Source organism: Scyliorhinus canicula, chromosome 1 (assembly GCF_902713615.1).
Source record: "Scyliorhinus canicula chromosome 1, sScyCan1.1, whole genome shotgun sequence".
NCBI classification, from domain to species: domain Eukaryota; kingdom Metazoa; phylum Chordata; class Chondrichthyes; order Carcharhiniformes; family Scyliorhinidae; genus Scyliorhinus; species Scyliorhinus canicula.
This window is the reverse complement of record NC_052146.1, coordinates 223,755,985-223,783,227: the sequence shown is the minus strand read 5'-3', so window position 1 is coordinate 223,783,227 and position 27,243 is coordinate 223,755,985. Positions and strand designations below refer to the sequence as shown.

Here is a 27,243-nt window from a genome sequence, read left to right as displayed (position 1 = left end):
CATACTTGGTCAAATGCTGCTTCGATGTAAAGGACAGTCTCATCTCACCTCTGGAGGTCAGCTCTTTTGTTCATGTTTGAACCAAGGCTGTAATGAGGTCAAGAGCTGAGTGACCCTGGTGTGTTCCTGCAGCGCATCTTGTAGATGGTGCACACTGCTGCCATTGTTTAACAGTGTTGTAGGGATACAATGGACGCGATTCTCCGATGCCGCGCCGCATCAGGAAAGCCGTTGTGAACTCGGTCGAGTTTAATGACAGCGTGAAACGGCCCCGATCGCGACCTATTCTGGCCCCGGGAATGGGCTAACATCGGGGGCGCGCGGAACACGGGGTGGGGGTGACGTCGGAAGTGCGCGACGCCCGAATGACGCCGCTCCGCGTCGTAAAAGGGCGCGATCTACGATAACAAAGGAGGGGGGGGGAAATGTCGGAGCCACAGAGGGCCGCTCCGAGGTTCCGTGATACGAACCTAGAGACCCTCCTCGATGAGGTGGAGCAGCGCAGGGGCATCATCTGCCCAAGACGAGGACATTGCCACCCTGCCAGCATTGTGCAACGGGCCTGGCGTGAGTTGGGCACGGCAGTCAGTGCTGTAGGGCAGACCCCTCAGTCTGGGGAGCAGTGCCGCAAGAAGCTCCACGACCTCACCAGGGCTGCCAGGGTAAGTGCCATGAGGGTGCCCCCGGGTCTCAACCATTCCCTTCCCCCCCCCAATGTCCCTCATCACCCACCTCCCCCCCCGGGCATGAGGGGGTGGGGGAGCGCGGGGGGGGGGCGAGAATGAGTGGAGGGTGGTTAACAAAGTTGTCACAGACCCACATGAGCGCTGCAACCCTCTGGAGAGATGCCATGGTGTAGCTGCAACTTTCCCCCCAACATGTGCCAATATCTGAACGCCCTGATGATACCTGCCTAATTGTGATACTCTATCTATGCCCCCCCCCCCCCGAGCAGAGGGCACTGGACCTTGCTGGGGGATCTGCCACTCGGGAGGATGCGCAATGTGAGGTTGGAGGTGCAGAACCAAGTGAGACAACCCTGCATGACAACAACAACCCCCCCCCCCCAGCCCATCCTCTGTCCCCTCGCACTCTACCCACTGGACCCCCCATCCTCTGTCCCCTCACACTCTACCCACTGGACCCCCCATCCTCTGTCCCCTCACACTCTACCCACTGGACCCCCCCATCCTCTGTCCCCTCACACTCTACCCACTGGACCCCCCATTCTCTGTCCCCTCACACTCTACCCACTGGACCCCCCATCCTCTGTCCCCTCACACTCTACCCACTGGACCCCCCATCCTCTGTCCCCTCACACTCTACCCACTGTACCATCCTATGCCCGTCCGAGCGTGTCTAACTAACCCTGTATTATTCTGTTCCCGAGGGCGTTCTGACGAACGTCCAGGGCCGTCTGGTGCCACACACAGGCAACCATCGACGACAACCACCGCACCTAGGGTCACACGCCAGAGGGTGGCAGGAGGTCGGCCAGGAGTGTCATCCTCCAAATCTGGGACTCTCGAGCAGGATGTACAGAGGACGGACTTTCATGGCTGTGCGTTGCCCGAAGGTCGGGCCGTGAGACAGGACAGGATGGGGTCAGTGGACCCAGACGCACAGAGGACGGCGATGCAGTCAACGGACTCACCTGACGCTGAACCATACATGGGCCGCGTGCGCCCTGCGCAGGGACATGACTGGGACCAGGACCATCCTGAATTTCTGACGGACGAGGACGTAGAGCTTGCGGCACTGCTGTCTCCCACACCATCCACCATCCCCGAGACACTCACCTCGGTTGGGCAATTAAGTGATGAGGCTCCTGGGTCACGGTCTGGTGTGCACCCCACAGCCGAGCCGGTACAACAGGTGGGATTCGGAGCAGCCGAGGGGCTGGACGGTCAGAGGGCAGCCCAGGCCCAGCATGCAGCTGGCGGCCAGACGGGTCCTGGTTCCTGGATTTACTCGACCCACCTGGACAGCCGATGCATTTTGAAACCCAAGGACACAATGACGGGATGAGGGCCGTCCTCCAGCAGCTGCAGACACAGTTAGAGGAGTCAAACCGCGTCTAGGAGCAGGGAGTGGTGCCGCTTATGGCAGCCACCCAGGCCGACACCGCACGGGTGGCGTCCGCGGTCGAGGCAATGGGTGAAACGGTATCGGCCATGGGTCAGGTTATGCAAGGCGTTGGGCTTCACGTGCATGTGTCATCCATGGCCCTGGAGAGGGTTGCCCTCTCACAGGCAGCAATGCGCCAGAGCCAACATGACATTGCCGACACGCTACGGGCCCTGGCCGAGTCTCACCAGGCCATGGCCCAGTCCCAGCACGCCATGGCCCAGTCCCAGCACGCCATGGCCCAGACCCAGCACGCCATGGCCCAGTCCCAGCACGCCATGGCCCAGTCCCAGCACGCCATGGCCCAGTCCCAGCACGCCATGGCCCAGACCCAGCACGCCATGGCCCAGTCCCAGCAGTCAGTCGCGGAGAGCATCGACCGCCTGACGCACGTGCTGGATGGCGTCGCGCACTCACAGGTTGAGGTCGCACAGTCCCTGGTGGGAATGTCTCACTCCCTGGACTCCGTCTCTGCTAACGTTCGGACCCTGGTTGATACCGTTGCAGGCCTTCAGGACTGGCAGCACCAGGTGTCGGTGGGGCGACGGGGCACCTCCCTGCTCGCACCTCCGACCCACAGTGAGGCCCGGGGTCCCCGAGGGGGGAGGAGGTTCCGGGGCCCGTCCCATTAACTCCATCACGGGACGTCCCTGAACGCTCGGCATCCCCCCGTCCCATCCCTGGTGCACCGGGTGGGCAGCGGGTAGAGCAGGGTGGCACCACGTCATCCGAAACGCCCGCGGAGCAGCCTGGCCCATCAAGGCCGGGTCGCCCCAGGAAACAGGTGTCGACGGGGAGACATGTCGCGGGGCGTGATTCTCAGCAGTCTGCCTCCACTCCTGCTGTACCATCTGGGGATTCACTTAGACGTAGTGGTAGTACCCGTAAGGCAATGAAGAGGGACACATAGTAAGTTGGCATGGGTGAAGGGCACAGTTTAGTTGTAGGGGCTAGGGCATCTGTACATAATATTCACCATTAAACTCATTGTTGCACCTAACTTGTGAGACTGTGATTTTTCCGTTGCCACAGGGATCGTGATGGTGACCGAGTGTCGCTGGGATTGACGAGCGGTGAAACTCCGGTGCCGGGTGTGCAGTCCCTCCCCCCCTGCCACATCTACCCCAAGCGGACACGTGATGGAGTGTCCCTGACGAACTCAGCGACCACCGAGGTGGATGGTTCAGCTATTGCCATGAGTCAGACTTTGTCTAACAATTCTGAGCTCACAGCTCATCGCAGAGCTCATCATTCAACATGGCACTGATCACACCCGCTGACACAGCCATACCGTTTTGACGCAGTGGTAAGGGTGATCACTAAGTGCAGCAGTGTACACGGTGCAGGGGGGGGTCGTGGGAGTTGTGTGCTGTCCGTCTGCATGACTGGCGATGCAGGTGGTAGTGTTCAGCGGTGCCGTCGCACGCAACGCGTGAATCTTGCAGCCACCAACGCGTCGCGTACCCGCTGTCCTTGCCGGTGCCGTCGTGCAGCTTCCTGGATATTACCAGCACCCGGGTCATGTCTGTGTGCTGCGCCCGACGCACCACCAACCTCCTCCACCACCTCCTCTGTGTTGGCACCACTGCCAGTGGCTTCTTCCTCCGACTCCTCCACCAGGGCATCTCCCCTCTGCATTGTGATGTTGTGCAGCGCACAGCAGACCACAACAATGCGAGTGACCCTGTCGGGCTGGTACTGCAGAGCCCCTCTGGAGCGGTCCAGGCACCTGAATCTCATTTTCAGAAGGCCAAAGCAGCGCTCCACCACACCCCTGGTTGCTGCATGGGCCTCATTGTAAAGGGTCTCCGCGTTGGTCCGAGGCCTCCGTATGGGCGTCATCAGCCAAGACCTCAGTGGATAACCCCTGTCGCCCAGCAACCAGCCCCTCAGCCAGGGTGGGGGGGGGGGGGGGGGGGGGGGGGGGGGCGTCCCTCAAACATAGCAGGGATGAATGACTGCGCAAGAATGTACGCATCATGCACACTCCCAGTGAACCTTGCGCACACGTGCATGATCTTCATGTGGGGGTCGCATACCACCTGGATGTTCATGGAGTATGTCCCCCTCCTGTTTGTGAACACTTCCCTGTTGCCTGCAGGCAGGCGCATGGGGATGTGAACACCATCAATCACTCCCTGGACCATCGGTATCCCGGCCACGTTGGCAAATACACGGGCTCGTGCTTCTTGATTTGCTCGGTCCTCGGGAAAGGTTATGTAGCAGTCGGCGATGGCAAACAGGGCGTCGGTCACATCCCGGATGCACCTGTGGACCGATGCCTGCGATATCCCGGATAGGTCCCCACTTGGAGACTGGAAGGAGCCGCTAGCATAAAAGTTAAGTGCCATCATCACCTTGACGGCAACTGGTATGGCGTGTCCTCCTCCCGTTCCACATGGGGCGAGGTGCGACACGAGGTGGCAGATATGTGCGACCATCTCTCTGCTGAACTGGAGTCTCCTCCTGCAGGTGATGTCCGGCAGTGTCTCGAAAGAGATCCAGTCATGGAACACCCTAGGCTTCGCTCGTCGCCTCTGGCGCCCTGGCTCCACCATCAGTGTCTCCTCCCCCTCCTCCTCCCTCCCCCCCCCCCCCCCCCCCCCCATGCTGCTCGACATCAGTGCCCACATCCTGTGCCGTCCTCAGCGTTTGGGGGTCAATGTTCCCCTCGGCATCCCCCTGGACATACCGGCCATGAGAGCCTGCGGCCTGTACGGCGACGATGGGCCACTTCGCGGCCATTCCCTCTGCTGTTGCAGCTGCCCCTGCATCCACTGTGGGATGTCGCTGTTGACCCTGCTGGATGTCCAACTGCAGTGCAGCGGCCCCAACCACTGCGCTGAACATCGCCATTCTGATCGAATACTTTATGACAGGGGTGGGCAAACTTTTCCGTGCAAGGGCCACATTCAGAAATTCACAATTTTAAAGGGCCGCATAGTATATTAATTAATAGTCCCGGTTGTAACCAATTAGCGTGCGGCATATACCTCAGCGCTTCCCCCGGCGGCATCCTGCCTTTAGCCCTCTTTTTCTCTACTTTTCAAAAATGGCGCTTCACCCGGTTATGATTCTGGGCGCCTCATATAGAACATAGAACAGTACAGCACAGAACAGGCCCTTCGGCCCTTGATGTTGCACCGAGCAATGATCACCCTACTCAAATCAATGTATCCACCCTATACCAGTAACCCAACAGCCCCCCCCCCCCCCATTAACCTTATAAAAAAAATATTTTAAAAAAAAATTTTTTTTTTTTTTTAATCACTTGATCTTGGTGGGCCGCATAAAGACCTTTGGCGGGCTGCATGCGGCCCGCGGGCCGTAGTTTGCCCACCCCTGCTTTATGGTCACCTACAGAAGGGTGGTGGGGGGCAGAGAAACGACATGTTAGACGGAGGTTATTCGACATCTCGGCAGCCGCCTGCCATGGGATACCTGTGTGTCCCGGTGGCCTGGTCGCGCTGCTGACACGCGGCCAGCCTAACCCCGGTCACTTTCTGCGTCCAACGGTCAGTTAAGAACGTCCTCCTCACCGGTGCGTCAGTGGGTTGTGCCTATCAGCCACAGGGCAACCAGCGGCCGTGTCCGCGTCACCGTCCTGCCATGGCAGGGCGACTGAGATGTTGCATCCGCGGGTGGACGACCCACTCCACTCACTCCCTCTCTCCCCCCTCTACTCACTCTCCCCCCCCACTACTCGCTCTCTACCTCCCCTCCCACTACTCGCTCTCTCTCTTCCCCCACTACTCACTCTCTCCTACCCATCCCACTACTCGCTCACTACCCCCCTCCCACTACTTGCTCTCTACCCCCCTCCCACAACTCGCTCTCTCCCCCCCACTACTCACTCTCTCCCCCCCTCCCATTACTCGCTCTCTCCCCCCTCCCATTACTCGCGCTCTCCCGCCTCCCACTACTTGCTCTCTCCCCCTCCCACTACTCCCTCTCCCACCCCACTCACTCCCTCTCCCCCCACTACTTCCTCTCCCCCCACTACTCCCTCTACCCCCACTACTCCCTCTACCCCCCACTACTCCCTCTCTCCCCCCCCTACTCGCTCTCTCCCCCCACTACTCCCTCTCTCCCCCCCCACCTACTCGTTCTCTCCCCCACTACTCGCTCTCTCCCCCCCACTACTCGCTTTCCTCCCCCCCCTCCCACTTCCCCCTCTCTCCCCCCCTCCCACTACTTGCTCCCCCCCCCCCCCCCACTACTTGTTCTCTCCCCCCCACACTGGCCGCTGCTTTCTCGGGGATGCCTTCCCCAGTTTGCGAAGACTCCGGGACGGTCCGCTCACCTCCTCAGCGTCAGCCAGCACGACTGGCTGACGACTTTAAAAAGCAGGTGTGGACGGCGACGGCATGAACTGGGGTCATCCGGGCCGGAGAATAGCAGGGGGTCCGGAGAATCGGCATTTTGGGTGCACGGGCAATTCTCCGGGTTTTTGCTCCCAACCGGCGTGACATCAGAGAATCGCGCCCAGTCCAAAGATGTGCGGGTTAGGTGGATTGGCCATGCTAAATTGCCCATAGTGTAAGGTTAATGGGGGGATTGTTGGGTTACGGGTATGGGGTGGATGCGTGGGTTTAAGTAGGGTGATCATTGCTCGGCACAACATCGAGGGCCGAAGGGCCTGTTCTGTGCTGTACTGTTCTATGTTCTATGTTTGTGAAAGGGATAGCAGTCAAGCGGGCTGATTTCTTCTGAATGGTGCTGAGCTCCTTGAATATTGTTAGAGCTGCACTCATCTGGGCAAGTGGAGAGCATTTCATCACACTCCTGACTTGTGCCTTGTGGAATGGTGGGCAGACTTTGGGGAGTCAGGAGATGCGTTTCTTGCCACAGGACCTGCTCTTTCAGCCTCAGTATTTATATGGCTAGTCCAGTTCAGTTTCTGATCAATAGTAACCTCCAGGATTTTGAAAGTGGGAATTCAGCAATCGTGATGCCACTGAAAATCAAGAGGTGACGGTTAGATCCTCTCTTGTTATTACCTGGCAATTGTGTGGGGAAAATGTTACTTGCCACTTGTCAGACCAAGCCTGGATATTGTCTAGCTCTTGCTGCATTTGGGCATGGGCTGCTTCAGTATCTGAGGAGTCATAAATAGTGCTGATATTGTGTAGTCACCAACGGGCATCGCCATTTCTGACCTTATGATGGAAGGAAGGTCAATGATGAAGCAACTGAGATAGCTGGGCCGACGACACTTTAATAACCCGCACGTGACACACGGGGCAGGATCGATTGTTTTCCCCGTGTGGCTCGACGAATATGAACTCCCCTGCTAACTATGAGGCAGTTAACCATCTTGTTTAAAAGGCCGGTCAGATAGGAACTAACCGACACAGAAACAGGACCTGGTGAACTGTAACCGGGTCCCTTGTAAATAGTTGTTCCTGTAAATTTACTCGTCTGCCTCACCTCGCCTGGCGACAAGAATAAAATGGAATTGTCAACGTGCAACTATGACGCCTTTCCATGACTTTGTTTCTCCCAGGATTAAGGTACGGCGTTAAGTGCTTCACTCTGCCATTGTTTGGTTGATTGGACGCTTTTGACCCTGCTGCTGGATCGTGAAATCAGTACACGGAACACATATGCTACCTTTTCAGAGCAGACAACACGACCGAAAACGAGAATTAGACTGTCATCCTATTGACGGCCTGCAGAACGCACATGCCTGGCGTAATTAGGGGCCTCCGGCGTCGCCAGATACAGTAGCATTTATCCAGCTTATCGCACTGGTGGGGAATCATTTCAATCCAACTCTGTCCATCATTTTTTTTTAAAAATAATTTTTATTGAAAGAGTTTTTCCATACAAACATGTACCCCTACTAATTTTTTTAATTATTTACAACACAATCCCTCGAGGCAAATATCCCTCCCTCGCCCGCCCTCTCGCACGCACCAGTCCTCCCCCCCCCCAAGCAACAACTTAACAAACAAGGCAGCCTACAGTTTCAGACATGAGCAGCGAGCAGACTTGCCCGCGTTACAGTCGTGCATGTCCCCCCACGACCCTTGCTGCCCCCCCCCTCCCCCTCCCCTCCCCCCCCCTCCCCTCCCCCCCCCCCCCCCCCTCCCCCCCCCCCCCGGGTTGCTGCTGCCACGACCCCGAACGTCTATCTCTGATCCAAAAAGTCAAGGAAAGGTTGCCACCGCCTGGAGAATCCCTGTACCGACCCTCTCAGGGCAAATTTGATCCTTTCTAGCTGAATATAGCTAGCCATATCGTTAATCCAAGTTTCAACGCTTGGAGGCCTCGCGTCCTTCCATTGAATTAATATCCTTCGTCGAGCCACTAGGGACGCAAAGGCCAGTATTCCGGCCTCCCTAGCCTCCTGTACCCCCGGTTCTACCCCGACCCCCAAAGATCGCAAGCCCCCATCCTGGTTTGACCCTGGACCCCACCACCTTCGACACCGTCCTTGCCACCCCCTTCCAGAACCCTTCCAGCACCGGGCATGCCCAGAACATATGCACATGGTTCGCTGGGCTTCCCAGACATCTGACACACCTGTCCTCACCCCCAAAGAACCGGCTCATCCTTGTCCCCGTCATGTGAGCTCTATGCAGCACCTTAAATTGGATGAGGCTCAGCCTCGCACACGAGGAGGAAGAATTGACCTTCTCCAGTGCATCCGCCCACGTCCCGTCTTCTATCTGCTCTCCCAGCTCCCCTTCCCACTTGGCTTTCAGCTCCTCCCCTGATGCTTCTTCCGCCTCCTGCATTATCTTGTAGATGTCTGATATCTTCCCCCCTCCGACCCAGACCCCCGAGAGCACCCTATCACTCGCCCCCTTACTGGGGAGCAGGGGGAACCCCTCCACCTGCCGCCTAGCAAATGCCTTCACTTGTAAATATCTGAACATGTTTCCCGGGGGGAGCTCAAACTTCTCCTCCAGCCCTCCCAGGCTCGCAAACCTCCCCTCTATAAACAGGTCCTTCAGCTGCCGTATGCCCACCCTGTACCAGCTCTGAAATCCCCCGTCGATGTTCCCCGGGATGAATCTATGGTTCCCTCTTATTGGCGCCGCCAACAGACCTCCCCTTTCCCCCCTGTGTCGCCTCCACTGCCCCCATATCTTGAGGGTGGCCGCCACCACCGGGCTCGTGGTGTACCTCGTGGGGGGGAGCGGCCATGGTGCCGTTACTAGGGCCCCCAGGCTTGTGTTGCCACAGGACGCCCTCTCCATTCGTTTCCAAGCTGCCCCCTCCCCTTCCATCATCCACTTGCGCACCATTGACACATTTGCCGCCCAGTAATACCCTGAGAGATTGGGTAGTGCCAGCCCTCCACTGTCCCTACTCCGCTCCAAAAAGACCCTCCTCACCCTTGGGGTGCCGTGCGCCCACACGTAGCTCATAATGCTACTCGTCACCTTTTTGAAGAAGGCCCTAGGGAGGAAGATGGGCAAGCACTGAAATAAAAACAGGAACCTTGGGAGGACCGTCATTTTGATTGACTGCACCCTCCCCGCCAGCGACAGCGGTACCATGTCCCACCTCTTAAATTCCTCCTCCATCTGTTCCACCAGCCTGGAAAAGTTCAACTTGTGGAGGGTCCCCCAGTTCCTTGCCACCTGCACCCCTAAGTACCTAAAGCTCTTTCCTGCTCGCTTGAAGGGGAGTCTCCCAATACCCTCTCCCTGGTCCCCCGGGTGTATCACAAAAACCTCGCTTTTGCCCAAATTTAGTTTGTACCCCGAAAAGTCCCCAAACTCTGCTAATAGTTCCATTATCTCCGGCATTCCCCCTTCTGGGTCTGCCACGTACAGCAGTAGATCATCCGCATACAGCGATACTCGATGTTCCTCCCCTCCCCTAGTCAGTCCTCTCCACCCCCCTGAACCCCTCAGTGCCATCGCCAACGGTTCAATCGCCAGTGCGAAAAGTAGGGGGGATAGGGGACATCCCTGCCTGGTCCCTCGGTGGAGCCCGAAATACTCCGACCTCCTCCCGTTTGTCACTACACTCGCCGTCGGGGCCGAGTAGAGCAACTTCACCCACTTAATAAACCCTTCCCCAAACCCAAACCGTTCCAACGTCTCCCACAGGTACTCCCACTCCACCCTATCGAATGCCTTCTCCGCGTCCAGCGCTACCACTATCTCAGCCTCCCCCTCCACTGCCGGCATCATAATTACATTCAGCAATCTCCGCACGTTCGTGTTGAGCTGCCGCCCCTTCACGAACCCCGTCTGGTCCTCATGGATTACCCCTGGCACACAATCCTCTATTCTAGCTGCCAGGATCTTTGCCAGCAACTTGGCATCCACGTTCAGAAGCGAGATAGGCCTGTCGGACCCGCACTGCACGGGGTCTTTATCCCGCTTCAATATCAGGGAGATCAGAGCCTGCGACATTGTCGGGGGCAGAACCCCCCCCTCTCGCGCCTCATTAAAGGCTCGTACCAGTACCGGTCCCACCAAGTCCACATTTTTCTTGTAGAATTCCACCGGGAACCCATCTGGCCCCGGCGCCTTCCCCGCTTGCATCTGACCTATTCCCTTGACTAGCTCCTCTAGCCCTATTGGCGCCCCCAACCCTTCTACCAGCCCCTCCTGGACCCTTGGGAACCTCAATTTGTTTAGGAAGTCCTCCATTCCCCCTCTCCTCGTCGGCGGCTCAGACCGATACAACTCCTTGTAAAAATCCCTGAAGACCCCATTCACTTCTTGCCCCTTCTGCACTACCTTCCCGCCCCTCTCCTTCACTCCCCCAATCTCCCTAGCCGCATCTCGTTTGCGAAGCTGGTGTGCCAGCATCCTGCTCGCCTTTTCCCCATACTCATAGACCGCGCCCTGTGCCCTTCTCCACTGCGTCTCTGCCTTCCTGGTGGTCAGCAGGTCGAACTTGACCTGCAGGCTGCGCCGTTCTCCCAGCAGCCCCTCCTCTGGTGCCTCCGCATATCTCCTATCCACTTCCAAAAGCTCCCCCACCAGCCTCTCCCTCTCCTGCCTCTCCTTTCTTTCTCTGTGTGCCCTTATGGAGATCAGCTCTCCCCTGATCACTGCCTTCAGGGCCTCCCAGACCATCCCCACCTGCACCTCACCCGTGTCATTCAAGTCCAGATAGCTCTCAATGCTCTTCCGGACCCTTTTACACACCTCGTCGTCCGCTAACAGCCCCACATCCAGCCGCCACAGCGGGCGCTGGTCCCGCGCCTCCCCCATTTCCACATCCACCCAATGTGGTGCATGATCAGAGATCGCAATGGCCGAGTACTCAGCTTCCCGTACCCTCGGGATCAGCCCCCTGCTCAACACGAAAAAAATCGATTCTGGAGTACACTCTATGGACGTGGGAGAAAAAGGAATACTCCCTCGCCCTCGGCCTACCAAACCTCCATGGGTCTACTCCTCCCATCTGCTCCATGTACCCCCTCAGCACTTCTGCCGCTGCCGGCCTCCTATTGGTCCTTGAGCTCGATCTGTCTAGCCCGGGGTCCAGCACTGTGTTAAAGTCCCCCCCCATGATCAAGCCCCCTGCCACCAGTCCCGGAATGAGGCCCAATAGGCGCCTCATAAAACCCGCGTCATCCCAGTTCGGGGCATACGTTGACCATCACCACTTTCTCCCCCTGCAGCTTACCCTTCACCATCACATACCTACCCTCCTTGTCCGCCACCACCTCCTCCGCCACGAACGACACCCTCTTTCCCACCAGAATCGCCACCCCCCGGTTCTTTGCGTCCAATCCAGAGTGGAACACCTGTCCCACCCACCCCCTTCTCAGGCGAACCTGGTCCACTACCTTCAAATGGGTCTCCTGTAACATTGCTACATCAGCCTTCAGTCCCTTCAGGTGTGAGAATACCCTTGATCTCTTGACCGGCCCATTCAGCCCCCTCACGTTCCAAGTGATCAGCCGGGTCGCGGGACGACCCGCCCCCTTCCCCTGCCGATTAGCCATGTCCTGTTCCCTGCTCGCCCCGGGTCGACCCTCCCCTTCTGACCCGCTCCCCATGGCGATGGCCCCCTCCCCCCACCTCTCCAGTCCTCCACTTCCCGTTTCTGGTCTTTCCAGCAGCAACCCGGTGTCCCTCCCTAACCCCCCCCCCCCCCCCCCCCCCCCCCCCCCCCCCCCCAGGCTAGGACCCCTGCTAGCCGCGATGTACCCTCCATCGTACTCCCGTAAGTCAGCTGGTTTACGCTGACCCGGCTGCTCCTGCCACACTCCGACTCCCCCCGGCTCGGGGGGGGGGGCCTCCCCCCCCTTGCCACTCCTCCCTGGCCCCGCTCCAACGCGGGAAAGGTCGCCATTGCTAGCCACGCCCCGCACTCCTCCCCTCCCCCCTCCTCTGCCCCGCGCGCGGGAAAACAGAGGAAAGCCCGCGCTTTCGCCCTGCCACACCCCACCCCGCCATCTTCAGTTCCACCCCCGTCCCCGTCCATGCCTGTAAAGAACCCCCCCTAGGAGCCCATAAACTCTGTCCATCATTGTGCAAAGGTACAGATTCAATGGACGGGATTCTCCGAGCCTGCGCTAGGTCGGAGAATTGCGGGGGACGCGGGAAATTCGGGCCACGCCGCTCCAACGCCAGAACGCGATTCTCCGACGACCGGAGAATTGCCGCCAATCGCGCCCGCGCAGCCACGGCAGTGCCGGTCGGGGGCCGCTGAAAGAGCCACCCATGGTGATTCTCCACGGTCGACAGGCCGAAATCCCGCTGAGACCCGCCAGCGGGGTTCCAACCTGGTACCACCCGGGGGAGCTCAGACCCGCGGCCACGGTGGACGCCCTCGTGGTGGAGGGTGGGGAGATATGACCCTGGGGGTGGGCTTCCACAGGGTCCAGGCCCACGATTGGGGGCTTCCGATCGGCGGGTGCCCGTGATCTCGAGGGGCCCTCCCTCCTTCCTCACGGGCCCGCCATGTTGCGCAACGCCGGCAATCACACGCATACGCTGGCGCGGAGACGGTTGTCGTGCCGGCTGTGCAGGGCCGCCTTTCGGTGCCGGAACAGCGCACAGCACTTTGCTGCCATGCTGGCCCCCTGAAGACTGCTGAATTGCTGGGCCAGGAGGTCCGTTGACGCCGGCATACGCCACTCTGGTGTTTATGCCGGTGTCAACTCTTGGCTGGGATTTCGGAGAATCCTGGCCTATATGTTAAAATGCTCAGAAGGGGAATCAATTGCCTAATGTGTTTCCCATTTGTGGAAAATGACTGACTATTGCATATATGGCGCTGTGTTGGCTGATATGCTCCGCGACTGCGTGGTTTGAGTTATTAACAATCTCAAAATTCAAAAAAACCTTCTAGGTGAACGTACTCTAACATTCCTGCAAGCTTCGCAAATTTCTCTTTCACAGGAAATTGCCGCTTTATTGCATACAGGAACTCCAGGGAATGAAGGCGAATGTTGACTGGCGATGCCCTCCTCGCTAACCTACAGCGACTAGAACAGACCGCCGCGATGCTGTGGGCTTGAGGCCCTGGACCATGCTGCACACCCTCTCTGGATTCGGGAGATGCCGACTCCGCCCCCTGCGAGACGTGTGATGTCAGGGTCACCGGGACCGCCGGCAGCGTGATGGATATTGCCCTGGCCATCTGGGATGTGGTAGGCATTGGCCCCATGCAAGGACCTTATATTTTGTCGACCCCAAAGAAGCTGGCGACGAGATGAAAATGCAGCTGAACTGTGTAGCTGCGCCGCTGGTGGGCTCTATTCGTATCCCTGTGCGGTTCAACGGGCACTTTATCCAAATGGAGTTTGATAAAGGTGCTGTGAGCTGCTGTCTTGGTGGTGCTGGACCATGTGTTCGACTGGATCCGACATGGGGTGAGTCAATTATCATTGGCTAATTCGGCAACCCAGCTCACCACGTGTACGGGGGAGCGTTTGGCTATTGTAGTCTCCTTGCTCATCCAGGTGATCTACGGGCATCAGTCCTTGCAGCTTCACTTACTGTGGTGCAGGGGCATGGCCCAACCTGCTGGGTCCGGATTGGCTGCACCATTTGCAGATTGACTGCAACATATCTTCCAGGTGGAGATAAGGGCTTAGATACGGTACTGTGAAAGTTCCCCGACGTTCTCTAGCCCGGCCTTGGGAGATTTAAAGGAGCCATGGCGTAAATCCAAGTGGATCCGCAGACCTAGCCCTGTTTTTTCATGTTTGACTGGGCCCTTATGCTACTGTTGGTAAGGTCGAGGCCGAACTGCAGCAATTGGAGAGCCCCGATATAATTCAGCATGTTTGTTTTGCCGACTGGGTGGTGCCAGTGCTTCCGGCGATGAAACCGGATTTGACTGTCTACCGTTGCAAGTTAACTACAAGTTCACCACTAATATGGCTTCACGTTTAGACCGATACCCGCTACCTCGAATTAAATATCTCTATACCACGCTGGCAAGTGGTTCTAAATTTACCAAGTTAGATATGAGCAATGCTTATTTACAGCTTGAATTGCTCAAGACCTCATGGAAATATGTTACTACCAATATTCATAAAGGACTATACAAGTAGACCAGGCTTCCATTTGTGGTCTCCCGCGTGTTGCCATCTATCTTGATGATATGTTGATCATGGTGGCCAGGAAGGTTGAGCACTTGCAAAACTTTGAAGCGGTTTTGCAGAGATTTTTGGAATATGGCATCCGCCTGCATAAGGTGAAATACGTTTTCAATGCTAAAGTGGTGGCGTACTGGGCTAGCAGGTCCCAGTAATCGACAAAGTACAGGCAATCAATTTGGGCCCTGCATCACGTGCTGCTACGGAGCTTCACTCCTCATTAGGCCAGATCAATTATTACGGCTGTTTTATGCTGAATTTACTGAATGATCCTGGCCTACCTTTGCTTTCTTCTACATAAATGCTGGGGATGATGAACAGAAGCCTGCTTTCCAGTTGATGAAGCGGACATTGGTTTTGTCAAGAGTACTGACCCATTTTGACGCAACTAAGCCCCTGTAACTGACGTGATGCATCGCCGAACAGCATCGCCGCAGTCCTGTCCCATCGGATGGATGGCGGTCACCACTGTCCGATAGCTTTTTCCTCCAAGACGTTGACAGCCGCAGAGTGTAACTATGCGTACATAGAGAAAGAGGGTCTGTCAGTTGTGTTTGGAGTCAAACGTTTTCATCAGTATGTTTACCGCTGCCATTGTTTCATAATTACTGATCATAAACTGCTGCTTGGCCTGTTTCGCAAAGATAAGGCAGTGCCGCCGATTGCATCAGCCTGGATTCAGAGGTGGGCTCTGCTTTGACAGTGCCAGCATCCTTTTGAAAACTGCCCAGGTACCCTGATAGCGAATGCATTGTATCGTCTTCACCTGCCCATGGTTTCGGTGAATGTGCCCATGGCCAATTAAATCTTTGCGGTCTTAAATTTCATGGACATCCTGCCTATGACGGCTGACTGCTTCCGAGAGTGGGCGCAGTACGATGCAACATTTGGTTTTATATGGTGGACCACGATGACAACTTCCAGTGAAGTTGAAGGCTTTTTCTACCAAGGTGCTCCAACACGGAGCTGACCGTTGAGGATGGCATCCTCCTGTGGGGCATGAGGGTTGTTATCCCTGCGAAAGGGCAAGGTTTGGTTCTGAAAGATCTTCACCCGGCACATTCTGGTGTCTCCAAGATGAAAATTCTGGCCAGGAATAACGTCCGGTGGCCGGGTATCGATGCAGGCCTTGTGCAGGTGGCCCAGTGCTGCCCTTTTTGCCAAGAACATCAAAAGCATCCAGCAGCAGTGCCTTTGCACCCATTGGAGTGGCCCGGACGTTGTCTTCATGTGGATTTCACTGGCCATCGAATGGTTGCACACAACTTTTTCAGCCCACAGCTTACCAGAGGTGCTTGTTACTGACAATGGGGCCTCGTTTACTAATGAGGAGTTCACTGCATTCGGGAAAGCAAAAGCATTCGCCATGTTTACACTGCTCCTTATCACCCAGTGTCAAATGGACTGGCGGAGCGCGCAGTACAGACAGTGAAGTAGGGCCTGAAGAAATAAACTACAGGTTCGATGGATACCAGACTGGCACGTTTTCTGTTGTCGTATAGAATTATGCTTCATAGTTGTGACCGGTGTCACATATGCACAATTAAATGATTGGTACATTCTCAAGTCTGCAATTGCCATCATTCAAACTGATCTTGCATTAACATGTTACGAATTACCAGTTTGAAATTAGGTAAAAGTTATTTGAAATTAAGTGAAATTGTTTTGTTTACTAAATTTGAGGTCTGTACCTAAAAGCAAAAGGAGTGATTTGCAAATATTAGAGCTTAAATAGTGAAAATCATCAGTCAATGCATTAATTGCACTGGAAAAATGTTATAGAATATATGGCACCGTTAAAGGGTTTTAAATTAACCTGCATATATAAACAGGTTTTCTAAACAATGACTCCAGAATTGGAAGGCACAGGACCTAATTGGCAAGTTACAAGTGCAAATGGAAATTTGAAATTTTTGTCCACCATAGAATAGTAGATGTCTGGGACATCGATTAGTGAAGGGGTGGAAAATCAAGAGGGAGTCCTAAAATGGCTTTAATGCTGGCGAGATTTCCCTCCTTGATTCTCCCCCTCCCCCAACCAGGTAGTGACATAACGGTGCCTGCCAAACAATGATGGGAACCCTAAATAATATATTTGAATTTAATCAGAGGCCTTCCCGCTGTGACATCCCCCGATGTTGGAAAGTCCCCCCTCCTCGGTGGCATGATGTCACTTCGGTGGAGTTTACAGCAAGATTATTAAAATGGGCAACTGGCAAAAGGGATCTGCCTGGGGTGCACAGGTAAGTACAGCCCCTGGGGAGAGAGGGTCATGCCCTGGCAGTACCCTGGCAGTGCCAAGGCAGTGTCTGGCACAGTGGATGCAGAAAATCACGTAGCTCAATTAAGAAGTAAGGCGCAATAAACATACGGGTCCTGCACCTAAATTGGGGGAAGAGATAAGAGCCTGATGACTTCAAGAGCCAGACAATGAAAGGAGACCTGCTCCAATGTGGTGTAAATAGAAGAATCGGGTGGAAGACTAGCATTCTTGAGGTTGATTATCAGCTGGAAATAGATTACTTGTATCTTTCAAAGAGAACCCTTTTAAAAAAAGGGAGTATCAAGATCATAAGTTGCCAGTCAAAACCAAAGGTTTGGAGTATTGCCAAATTTAGGAAATGAGTTGGCCAGGCCAGCAGCAGGAATGGTATAACCATGAACAGAAATCGTAGAAGCCGTTGTTCTGCAGACAGGCAAGAAAGTAAGTAGAGTCTGGGTAACTCCACTGAGGTACCTAAAACACCATTAGAAGATGACGATTTTAAGTCATTAAGTTTTAAGTATTAAGTTAGGATATTGTTACAAAACTCTGGGCTAGTGCGGGGTCAATTCCAGCCCCCAATGGCCCCGGTGTCTCAACACTAGTGAATTAACCAATAATTTGTATACAGTTCCCACAATCTTTGGCCGTTGACTGCCCAATAATTTACAGTCACTAGGTTTGTAAATTGAAATGCAATTACTGTTTATTTATAACAAATCAAGATGAAATATGCAGTAATTGCAATGGAATAACAGCAAGTGAACCTACTACCCCCTTTTACTGTCCACTCTCTAACCACGCACACAAGACAGACAAGCACAGAGAGGTGGAAAGGGGTAAAAATAATAATAATAAGGATTTTTCAGAAACTGTCCTCCCAGTACACTGTTTGATCAAAGCCACCGGTGTACAGTTGGTGATGGTCTTCCAGTAGAAACATTCATTCAGTACTCACAGGCAGTATCATAGAATCATAGAATTTACAATGCAGAAGGAGGCCATTCGGCCCATCGAGTCTGCACCGGCCCTTAGAAAGAGCATCCCACTTAAGCCCACACCTCCACCCTATCCCCGTAACCCAATAACCCCACCTAACCTTTTTTGGACACTAAGGACAATTTATCATGGCCAATCCACCCAACCTGCATATCTTTGGACTGTGGGAGGAAACAGGAGCACTCGGAGGAAACCCATGCAGACACGAGGAGAGTGTGCAGACTCCACACAGACTCCAAGCCATGATTCAAACCTGGGACCCTGGAGCTGTGAGGCAACTGTGCTAACCACTGTGCTAGCGTGCTGCCCTACTTTTTTTTAAAAACCAGCTGATTATAGAATCATAGAATCGCGAAAACCCCTCAGGGATATCTTCTGGAGAGACACTAGCCTTTATTAAACTGAGCCTTCAACTCAAAGGTCCACCTTTGAGTTTACTCATCTCTTAAGGAGGAGTAAACCCTCTCTTGGGCGGGATTCTCCGATCCTCCCGCCGGGTCGGAGAATCGCCGGGGGCAGCATGAATCCCGCTCCGACGCCGACTGCCGAATTCTCCAGCACCAGTTTTTTGGTGGGGGCGGGGATCGCGCCGATTGGGGGCCATTGGCAGTGGCCCCCCTGGCGATTCTCCGGTCCCCGATGGGCCGAGCGGCAACCCGTTTTACGGCCAGTCCCGCTGGCGTGGATTAGACCAGGTCGTTACCGGCGGGACCTGGCTCTGTGGGCGGGCTGTGGAATCCTCGGGGGGGCGCGGCGGGATCCGGTCCCGGGGCGGACGGGCCCACGGTGGCCTGGCCCGCGATCAGGCCTGTGCCGTGGGGGCACTCTTTCCCTCCGCGCTGGCCTGTGTAAAGCTCCGCTATGGCTGGCGCGGAGAAGAAACCCCCTGTGCATGCGCAGGAATCACGGCAGCTGTTCTGGGAACATGCTGACGCTCCTGCGCATGCGGCAACTTTCGCCGGTCGGTGGAGGCCCTTCAGCGCCGGTTGGCGCGGCGCCAACCATTCCAGCACATTCCAACCATTCCAGCACATTCCAACCATTCCAGAAGGTGCGGAGGATTCCGCACCTTCCGGGCGGCCCGACGCTGGAGTGGTTCACGCCACTCTTTGCCGCCGGTAGGCCCGCCCCGCCAGATAGCGGAGAATCCTGGCCTTTGTCTCCCATCAAACCCAGTTTCCACCTCGAGTTTTAATATCAATCCTTTTCAGGTTCAATAAAATTACATTCGGCATCACTGGAGAAACAGAAGAGACTTTTAGAGCGATTTCATCATATCAGACAGAGAAAATCAGAGATGCTTCTTCCAGCTTCTGAACCCAAAGGATAACTAATATAACCCAGCCTTCTGTGGAGAGAGAAGCATTTGAGAGAAACTAGAATCAATCACCATCGGCAGAGCCCAGCACTTCGAGCCAACTCATTGGCCATCAGTCAAACCTAGTCACCCCTGATCTCTCCAGCTTGAATTAAAGGCAAAGTCTGCATCAAAGTCACAGACCCACCAATCATCCATGGATAAAAATTGTAATAGCAAAAGAAATGAAAGAAAGGGGAAAACGGGAGTAAACAATATAAAGACTAAGGGTGGAAGTTTCCAGCCCTATACGGTCTGTCGAAGTTGACCCTGACCGCATGTTCCCTGAAGGCGGCACAGGCTAGGAGCGTATTACCATCAACTTCGACAGGACCAGGAGATCCCACCAGTGACCACTGACAACCATCTCCGCCGTCGGAAAACCCTCCACGGATTCCACAGTAAGTATTAAGTTAGGAACAAGGTCATCATTTAGCCTCTAATGGGACAGGGTTGCAGGCAACATAAATGTAATTGTAAATGTATTTCATGATTTCTGAATGAACCGCTTCTCCGAGGGCTGTAGGAAATTCAATAAAACGATTGATGAATTATCAGAAGAAACATATCTCAATGGTAATTCTTGTAGGAGCGTTTCCAAGGCCTGAGTATTTAGCCAGCTTTTATATGGGGTTCCTCCCTCATAGTTATGGCTTAGCTTCATACACAGCTCAGCAGACACATCAACCTGGTTAAGATGGCTTTATTATTCCAAACTCGGCTCATCTACATGGAGAAAGGTCTGGATAAATGCCACGATCAATCTGGCTAACACTGATAAAAACACACCAATAATAGCGTTTTCCAAAAATCAATAGCCCACCCCTGTTGGACTTGATCCAATCCTTGGAGCTGTCGCTTCTATATTATCCAGTAAAATTTACTTAAAGCAAAATGATGACTTGTGATCAGCTCATGATTTAACCCCATCCTGTCACCTGTTGTTTACCAGGATCTTATGTCCATTCTAAAGTTGCTTTTCTGACATTCCCATCCTATGTATCGCAGTCACTTCCTGTCCACCTCATTGTTCATCCAGGGGCAGGATGCTAAAGCTGGTTTCCTTTTCACACCATGGATTGTTTGAGACAGGATAGTGGGGGCATCGATAAAAAGTGTTTACTGAGTTGACCGTGTTATTTGCTGACCACACAATCCCATTTGTCTCAAAAACATGGGCAAGTTAGCTAGCTTAAATTCCATCATGCAGTGTTTCCACTGCTTGTAGCAAGGGTTTAAATGCTTATTATTACTATGTCCTAAAAATACAGGTTTAATAGTTAATAATGATTACTAGGAATATTAAAACTAACTTATGTGGAATTATTCAAGCGTTATCCTAGCTATTGCGTTTTAAGAGGTCTCACCTCTGGACACCCCCTTCAATTCTGTTCAACCATACATTTGTGAATCTGGTTTTACAAACCAGAGTGTGGGGAGGATGTTTGATGGAGAAAGGGGAACCCCCATACAGGGGACGAGAATTCCACACACTAACGACCCTCATGAAAAATATTCTCCCCATCTCCATTCTAAAAGGGAGACCTCTTATTATTAACTGTGTCCCCTAGTTCTAGTCTCCCCAAAAAGGAAACATCCTTCCGGCATTCACCCTATCAAGTCCCATGAAGACCTTGAGCTGAATTCTCCACCTCGCGATGCTGGAAACCCGAGTCGAGATTGTGGAGAATCGAGCATCTTGCAAAGGGGCGCGATTCTCCGCACTCACGACGGGGTGGAGAATAGCGGGCGGCGCAAATTTTTACGGCGACGCTGGTCCGACGCCCTCCCGCTATTCTCCCCCCCCCCCCACGGCCGCCTCCCGACACGAATCGCTGCTCGCCGTTTTTTTACGGCGAGCAGCGATTCTCAGCTGGCCGACGGACCGATTTCCAAGGCCTTTACGGCCGTTTTTACGATCGTAAAACACACCTGGTCCTACCGTTCGTAAAAACGGCAGTAAAGTCCCGATCTGGGGAACCATGGCACCGATTGGCACGGCCGTACCACGGCTGTGCCAAGGGTGCCATGGGCCCGCGATCGGTGGGCACCGATCGCGGGCAGCGGGTACTTACCCCACGCACTCTTTCTCCTTCCGCCGCCCCGCTAGATCCATTCGTGGGGCGGCTGAGGGGCATACCGGCCCGCACATGCGCGGATTTCACGCATATGCGTGATGATGTCACCCGCGCATACGCGGGTTGGAGTCGTCCAATCGCGCATGCGCGGCTGACGTCATATGACGCGTCAGCCGTCGCTAGCTTTGAATTTCATTAAGCCCGCGATGCCGGAGTTCACGGCCGCGCGATGCTAGCCCCGACCGGGGAGCAGAATCGGTTCCCGGTCGGGGGCACGGAGGCGGCCGTAAAACACGGCCGTTTTCGTCGCAGCCTTTCGTCGCGGCGGCCGTTGGGGAGAATCGCGCCCCAAAGTTTTCACCCAGAGCTGATTACGGCACCATATTCCATTCCCTCCTCGGTGGCCAAAACGAGGTTTGCGCTCATGCAAAACCTGCATTTGCATGAATTTAAATCTGATTAGCAGGTTGGACACAGTATGTTCTGCCCTTCCGCGATGCAACACCCTTCTCAGGTGGAAGTCACGCAGGCACAAATGGGGACTGTGTGCCATGGCTGCTGAGGTGTGTGAGAAGGTAAGCAAACGTTTAAAAAGTCTTCAAAATTGTTGGGCTTGCTGCATGGTGGTTGCCCGTGCCAGGGGGAATAGTGGGGAGCGACTTGGTGACAGGGCCGTGGATTTAGGGTGTCCTCCTCAGGATCAGGGTGGACTGGTTAAAGCCGCCATTGCTACAGAATTTGTTTTAACACACCTATGTGGTGCAAGTTGCAGGCCCCCGACTGTTCACTCTGATGACCACTCACTGTGTCCTATAAATGTTTCGAGAGCCACCAGTCTCCACCTCAATCAATTTTCATTCAATTTCATAAGACCCTCTAAACCTTGCTTTTAATGCTTCACCAACAATGTTTACAGTGCTAATACTTTCTCCCCACTAACAAAACTACAAATATTTAATTTCTTATCCGCCTCTTTTTTAATTAACTGTTGTGCCAATTTTAAATACATTCTAACCAACTCACCAGCCATAGTTAATCTCTCCCTAAAGTTTGAAATATAGTCTAACCACGTAGCCTCTGATCACGCATCCCCTGCCAACCCCTTTACAGTCTAAGCGCCACTGCCAGTGGCTCTAATGCCAAGAAAAAGAGCAATGGGAAGAGTAGGCATCCCTGCCTCATCCCCCGATGCAGCCTAAAATACCCCAAACTCATCCAGTTCATTCTTACATACGCTGCCGGTTCCCGATACAACAATCGAACCCAGTCCACAAACCCCTGCTCGAATCCAAACCGCCCCAGTACCTCCCACAAATATTCCCATTCTACCCGATCAAAGGCCTTCTCCGCATCCATCGCGACCGCCACCTCCACATTCCGTCCCTCTGAGGGCATCATTATAACGTTCAACAGACACCTAACGTTAGCCAAAAGATGCCTCCCCTTTATAAACCCCATCTGGTCTTCCCCTTTCACACCCCGCACACAGTCCTCAATCCGTGAGGCCAAGATCTTTGGCAACATCTTGGTGTCTACGTTCAGCAGTGATATCGGGCGGTTGGACCCACACTGCTCCAGATCAGTATCCCTCTTCAAAATTAATAATATTGAGGCCTGCGATAATGTGGAGCGGGGGAGGGGAGCTCCCCCTTCTCCCTCGCCTTATTAAATGCTCTTACCAGCAGGGGGCCCCAGATCACCCAACATTTTACTGGAAAACCATCTGGGCCCGGGGCCGTCCCTGTCTGCATTGCCCCCATACCCTCCAACACCTGCCAACCCCTCTACCAGGTCCTCCTCCACCTTGGGGAACTCCGACCTTTCCAGGATTTGCCGCATTTCCCCCCCCCCCCCCCCGACCGGGAGCTCCGATTTATAAAGCCTCCTATAAAACTCCTCAATACCCCGTTTACCCCCACCAGGTCCAATACCACCCCACTCCTACCGTCCTTCACCCTTCAAATCTCCCTCGCCACCTTCTGTTTCCTGAGTTGGTGAGCTGGCATCCTACTAATCTCTTCCCCGTACTTCTACACTGCCCCTCTGGCCCTCCGCATACCCCAAATGGCAGTCCTCACCCGCTCACATACCTCCTCATCCACTAACAACCCCGTGACCAGCCTCCACTGCAGGCTCTGGACCCCCCCGATCTGCTTGCAAGTCCACCCAATGCGATGCATGATCTGAAACCACGATCGCCAAGTACCCCGAGTCGACCTGCCAATAACGTCTTACCCACCACAAAAAAATCAATCCGAGAGTACACTGTAGCCACCTGGGGTGGCCACTGTCCAACACAAAATGGAAGATTACAAAGAATGCAGGGAAAATGGACATGTTGCAAAACCAAGCAGCTTGCAGAAGCGCTTGTGTATTCTGACTGCTGCAGAAACCAGGCAGCACTGTGAAAGAAAACAAGTTAGCATACTAATGAGGGGATACCCGGTGATTCCCAGATACAATGGAAACAAGTTAACTCAAATCGCTACATTGAATAGAAGGCCAGACTTCTCGGCGCCAAGAGAAGTCCAAAACAATAAGCCCCAAGAACCGCCCAGTGATCGAGGGACTGCCCCGTTATTGGGGAAATTCAAATCAATCGATTGGGAAGAGACCCAATCGATTGCGAGTGTATAGAGGGTCCGCCCAGGTGGGCGTGAGACCCTGGGAGAGGTATAAGACAGAGACCCGACCCCAGCTCGCTCTCTTGACCAGCCCTCTCTTGACCAGCTCCTCTTAGCCAGTGCTCTCCTTGACCACCGTTGCAGCAGAAGACCTTGAGAAGGGGAGGCCTGGTCAGCAGCCGCCATCAAGTAAGTGTCATACAACGCACGCTACGAGAGTAGACACTCCTGACCCCTTTAGTCCACAATGACTGGAAGCCTGCAGATCCAGGACAAAGCTAGAGGCCGTTGTTCCCTGATCCGGCAGTTCCCTTATTCCAGATAAGTATTGGCCTGTTAGTGGTAGGATTAGCCTAGTCTTGTAGTTTTATATGCATAATTAGTAGATAACTATTATAATAAACGTGTCTTGTTTGAACTTACTAACTGGTGTATGGAGTTATTGGTCTGAACTTGAACTTGAAACTTGTGGCGGTATCTTAACGATACCTTGCAACTCTAGAGCTAAGGAACGAAACAGAGCCAAATTGAGTGTAAAGCACACTCTCCCAGAACGGGCAACAACACCCTGTGCACATGGGAGAAGTATAAAAACTCTTCGCCCTCGGCCTCCCAAACCTCCACGGGTCCATCCCCCATGCGCTCCATGAATCCCTCCAGCTCCTTCGCCACCCCCGATACCCTCCCCAACTTTGGCTCAATCAGTCCATCCTTGGATCAATGACCGTGTTAAAGTTCACCCCCGCCCTCCATAATCAGCAGGTGTGAATCCAGGTCTGGGATCTTCCCCAGCACTTGCCTCACAAACTCCATATCGTCCCAATTTGGAGCATAAACTTTTACTGGGACCACTGGCATCCCCTTTAGCTACCCACTCACCATCACGAACCTTCCCTTCCCCGAATCTGCAACTATATTCCCCACCTCAAATGCCACCCGTTTATTTACCAGCACCGCCATCCCCCGCGTCTTTATGTCTAAAACCGAATGGAAGACTTTCCCTACTCACCCTTTCCTTAGCCTTGTCTGAGCCCCGATCTTCAAGTGTGTTTTTGTAAGAAGGCCATGTCCGCCTTCAAGCTCCTCAGGTGCGCAAAAACATACGACCGTTGAACTGGCCCATTAAGCCCCCTCACCTTCCATGTGACCAATCTGGGCAGAGGGCACCCTGCCTATCAACCATACCCCTTAGGCCAGATGTTGCTGGATGTGCTGACCAATTCTTCCTGAATAAATTTATGACATTGCTACACATCATGATCAGAGCAGTTTCTCACTAAAGTGTGATTGCTAAATTGCAGCAATGACCATTTGTTCCATATAATTCTTCACATTTGTTTTTCACGATTATTTTAACATGTTAAGAAGGGTAATTCAGTTTTATAAGAAATAGAGTTGAAACAAATTTTGAAGGCAGTGGTAAGAAAAAATAAATTGTACCATGCATAATGCTGGAGCATTACAATAACCAAGTCATTTAATGTTGTGCTTTCAAACTTCTTGACTGATATGAGGGCGAAGAACATTGTGAAAGCGAAAATATCTACAAGTTTAGTGAACAATAACAGATATCAGTGTGAAAACATTTTCATGATCTCCATTTTTTAAAATTATTTTTGTTAGCTTCATGAGTACAAGGAATTCCTGCGCCACCATCATCTACCCAAGGAACTTCGTTTAAGAGTCTTAAATCAGCTAGCTCACCAATTTAAAGGAAAATGGTTTAATGAAACAGTTATCCTCGGGGAGCTTTCAGAATCACTTAAACAGGTGAGCTGTAAAAATATTTACTATGTTCCATAGAATGACTTTTGAGTCCCTCTCCTGAACCTGATGGTCAGGGAAGATGTTTTTTAATGTAGCTAACAGGTTGATTATCAACCTGCAAATCCTTCCAATGTGCCTGGGGCAGGCATCAAGAGCATGAGAGTCTCCTGCTCAGCCAGAACTGGGTGGCAGCTGAAGCGCAACAGCCTCTCCATGTTAAAATATTCCATGTGCAGGTTCTTGCCAGGGAATGTACTCCACAGAAAACATCCTCCTTGTTCCAAGGGACTGCCAAAGAGAGAGAGAATATGGCTTTTTAAGAGCTAACTCTTCCAGAGTTTTAGGTATTCATACGGTCACTTGATGGTACAGAACCTAAATCTTCCTGAAAAGATAAATATGTTGCTGAAGTTTTTTTATTTGTGCTCATCAGGATAAATTCAAGAATGCCAAATTTCAAACAATTGCAACAATTTATACTACAGGAGAAAAAGGGTGTTGATTAGTTGGCATGTTGGCTCTGAGGTGTTGCTGTGGAGAAAGCAATGTTGGCACCGTAAGCTTCCCGAGCTCCTGAGTAATTACAAAAGGCGCAAGGCTTGACCATGTATGTCGCTTGCATCAAGCATAAATGAGCCACGTCACAAGTTTGAGTGATCATCGTAAATTGGTTGTTGGTGTAGCTATTTGTGCCTTCAGGATTATATAATTATAATAATCTTTATTGTCACAAGTAGGCTTGTAGTAACACTGCAATAAAGTTACTGTGAAAAGCCCCTAGTTGCCACATTCCGCGCCTGTTCAGATACACAGAGGGAGAATTCAGAATGTCCAAATTATCTAACAGTACGTCTTTAGAGACTTGTGGGAGAAAACCGGAGAACCCGGAGGAAACCCACGCAGACATAGGGAAATTGTGCAGACTCCGCAGACAGTGACCCAAGCACGGAATCGAACCAGGGACCCTGGCGCTGTGAAAAAACAGTGCTAACCACTGTGCTACCATGCCGATTGTTCAGTCAGTGTTGCCCAATTGCATCTAACCACAGATGTGTTGAGTTTTGCAACTGGGGAATGGTAGAGTACAGTTTGTACTCTGCTCATCAAGAACAAGCAAAGGAACAAGTATTTGATTTGATCAGCTATTCATTAAGATGCACAGCCTTTCTACCTGGCATCGCGCCAACACTGAAGTTTATACTCAATGTTACTCAATTGTTTGGGGCAGCACGGGGCACAGTGGTTAGCACTGCTGTCTCACAGCCACAGAGACCCGGGTTCGATTCTGACTTCCAGTGACTGTGTGGAGTTTGCACATTCTCCCCGTGTCTGTGTAGGTTTCCTACGAGTGCCCCGTTTTCCTCCCATAGTCCGAAGGTATGGATGTTAGGTGGATTGGTCATGCTAAATTGACCCTTAGGGTGGGGTTGCTTGAATAAGGTGGGGAATTGGGCCTAGTTAGAGTGGTTTTTCAAAGGGACGGTGCAGACTCG

The 27,243-nt window shown here is 53.3% G+C and overlaps 1 protein-coding gene across 3 annotated transcripts in view; it reads left to right on the top strand.

Moving 5' to 3' along the window:
- Positions 1-27,243, top strand: part of LOC119971979 (potassium/sodium hyperpolarization-activated cyclic nucleotide-gated channel 1-like) — a 334,310-nt gene that overhangs the window by 95,174 nt on the left and 211,893 nt on the right. For all 3 annotated transcript variants that reach the window (XM_038808394.1, XM_038808384.1, XM_038808402.1), the window contains exon 8: positions 25,607-25,753. In XM_038808394.1, coding sequence (XP_038664322.1) covers positions 25,607-25,753 — 147 coding nt within the window. The remainder of the gene's footprint in view (positions 1-25,606; positions 25,754-27,243) is intronic.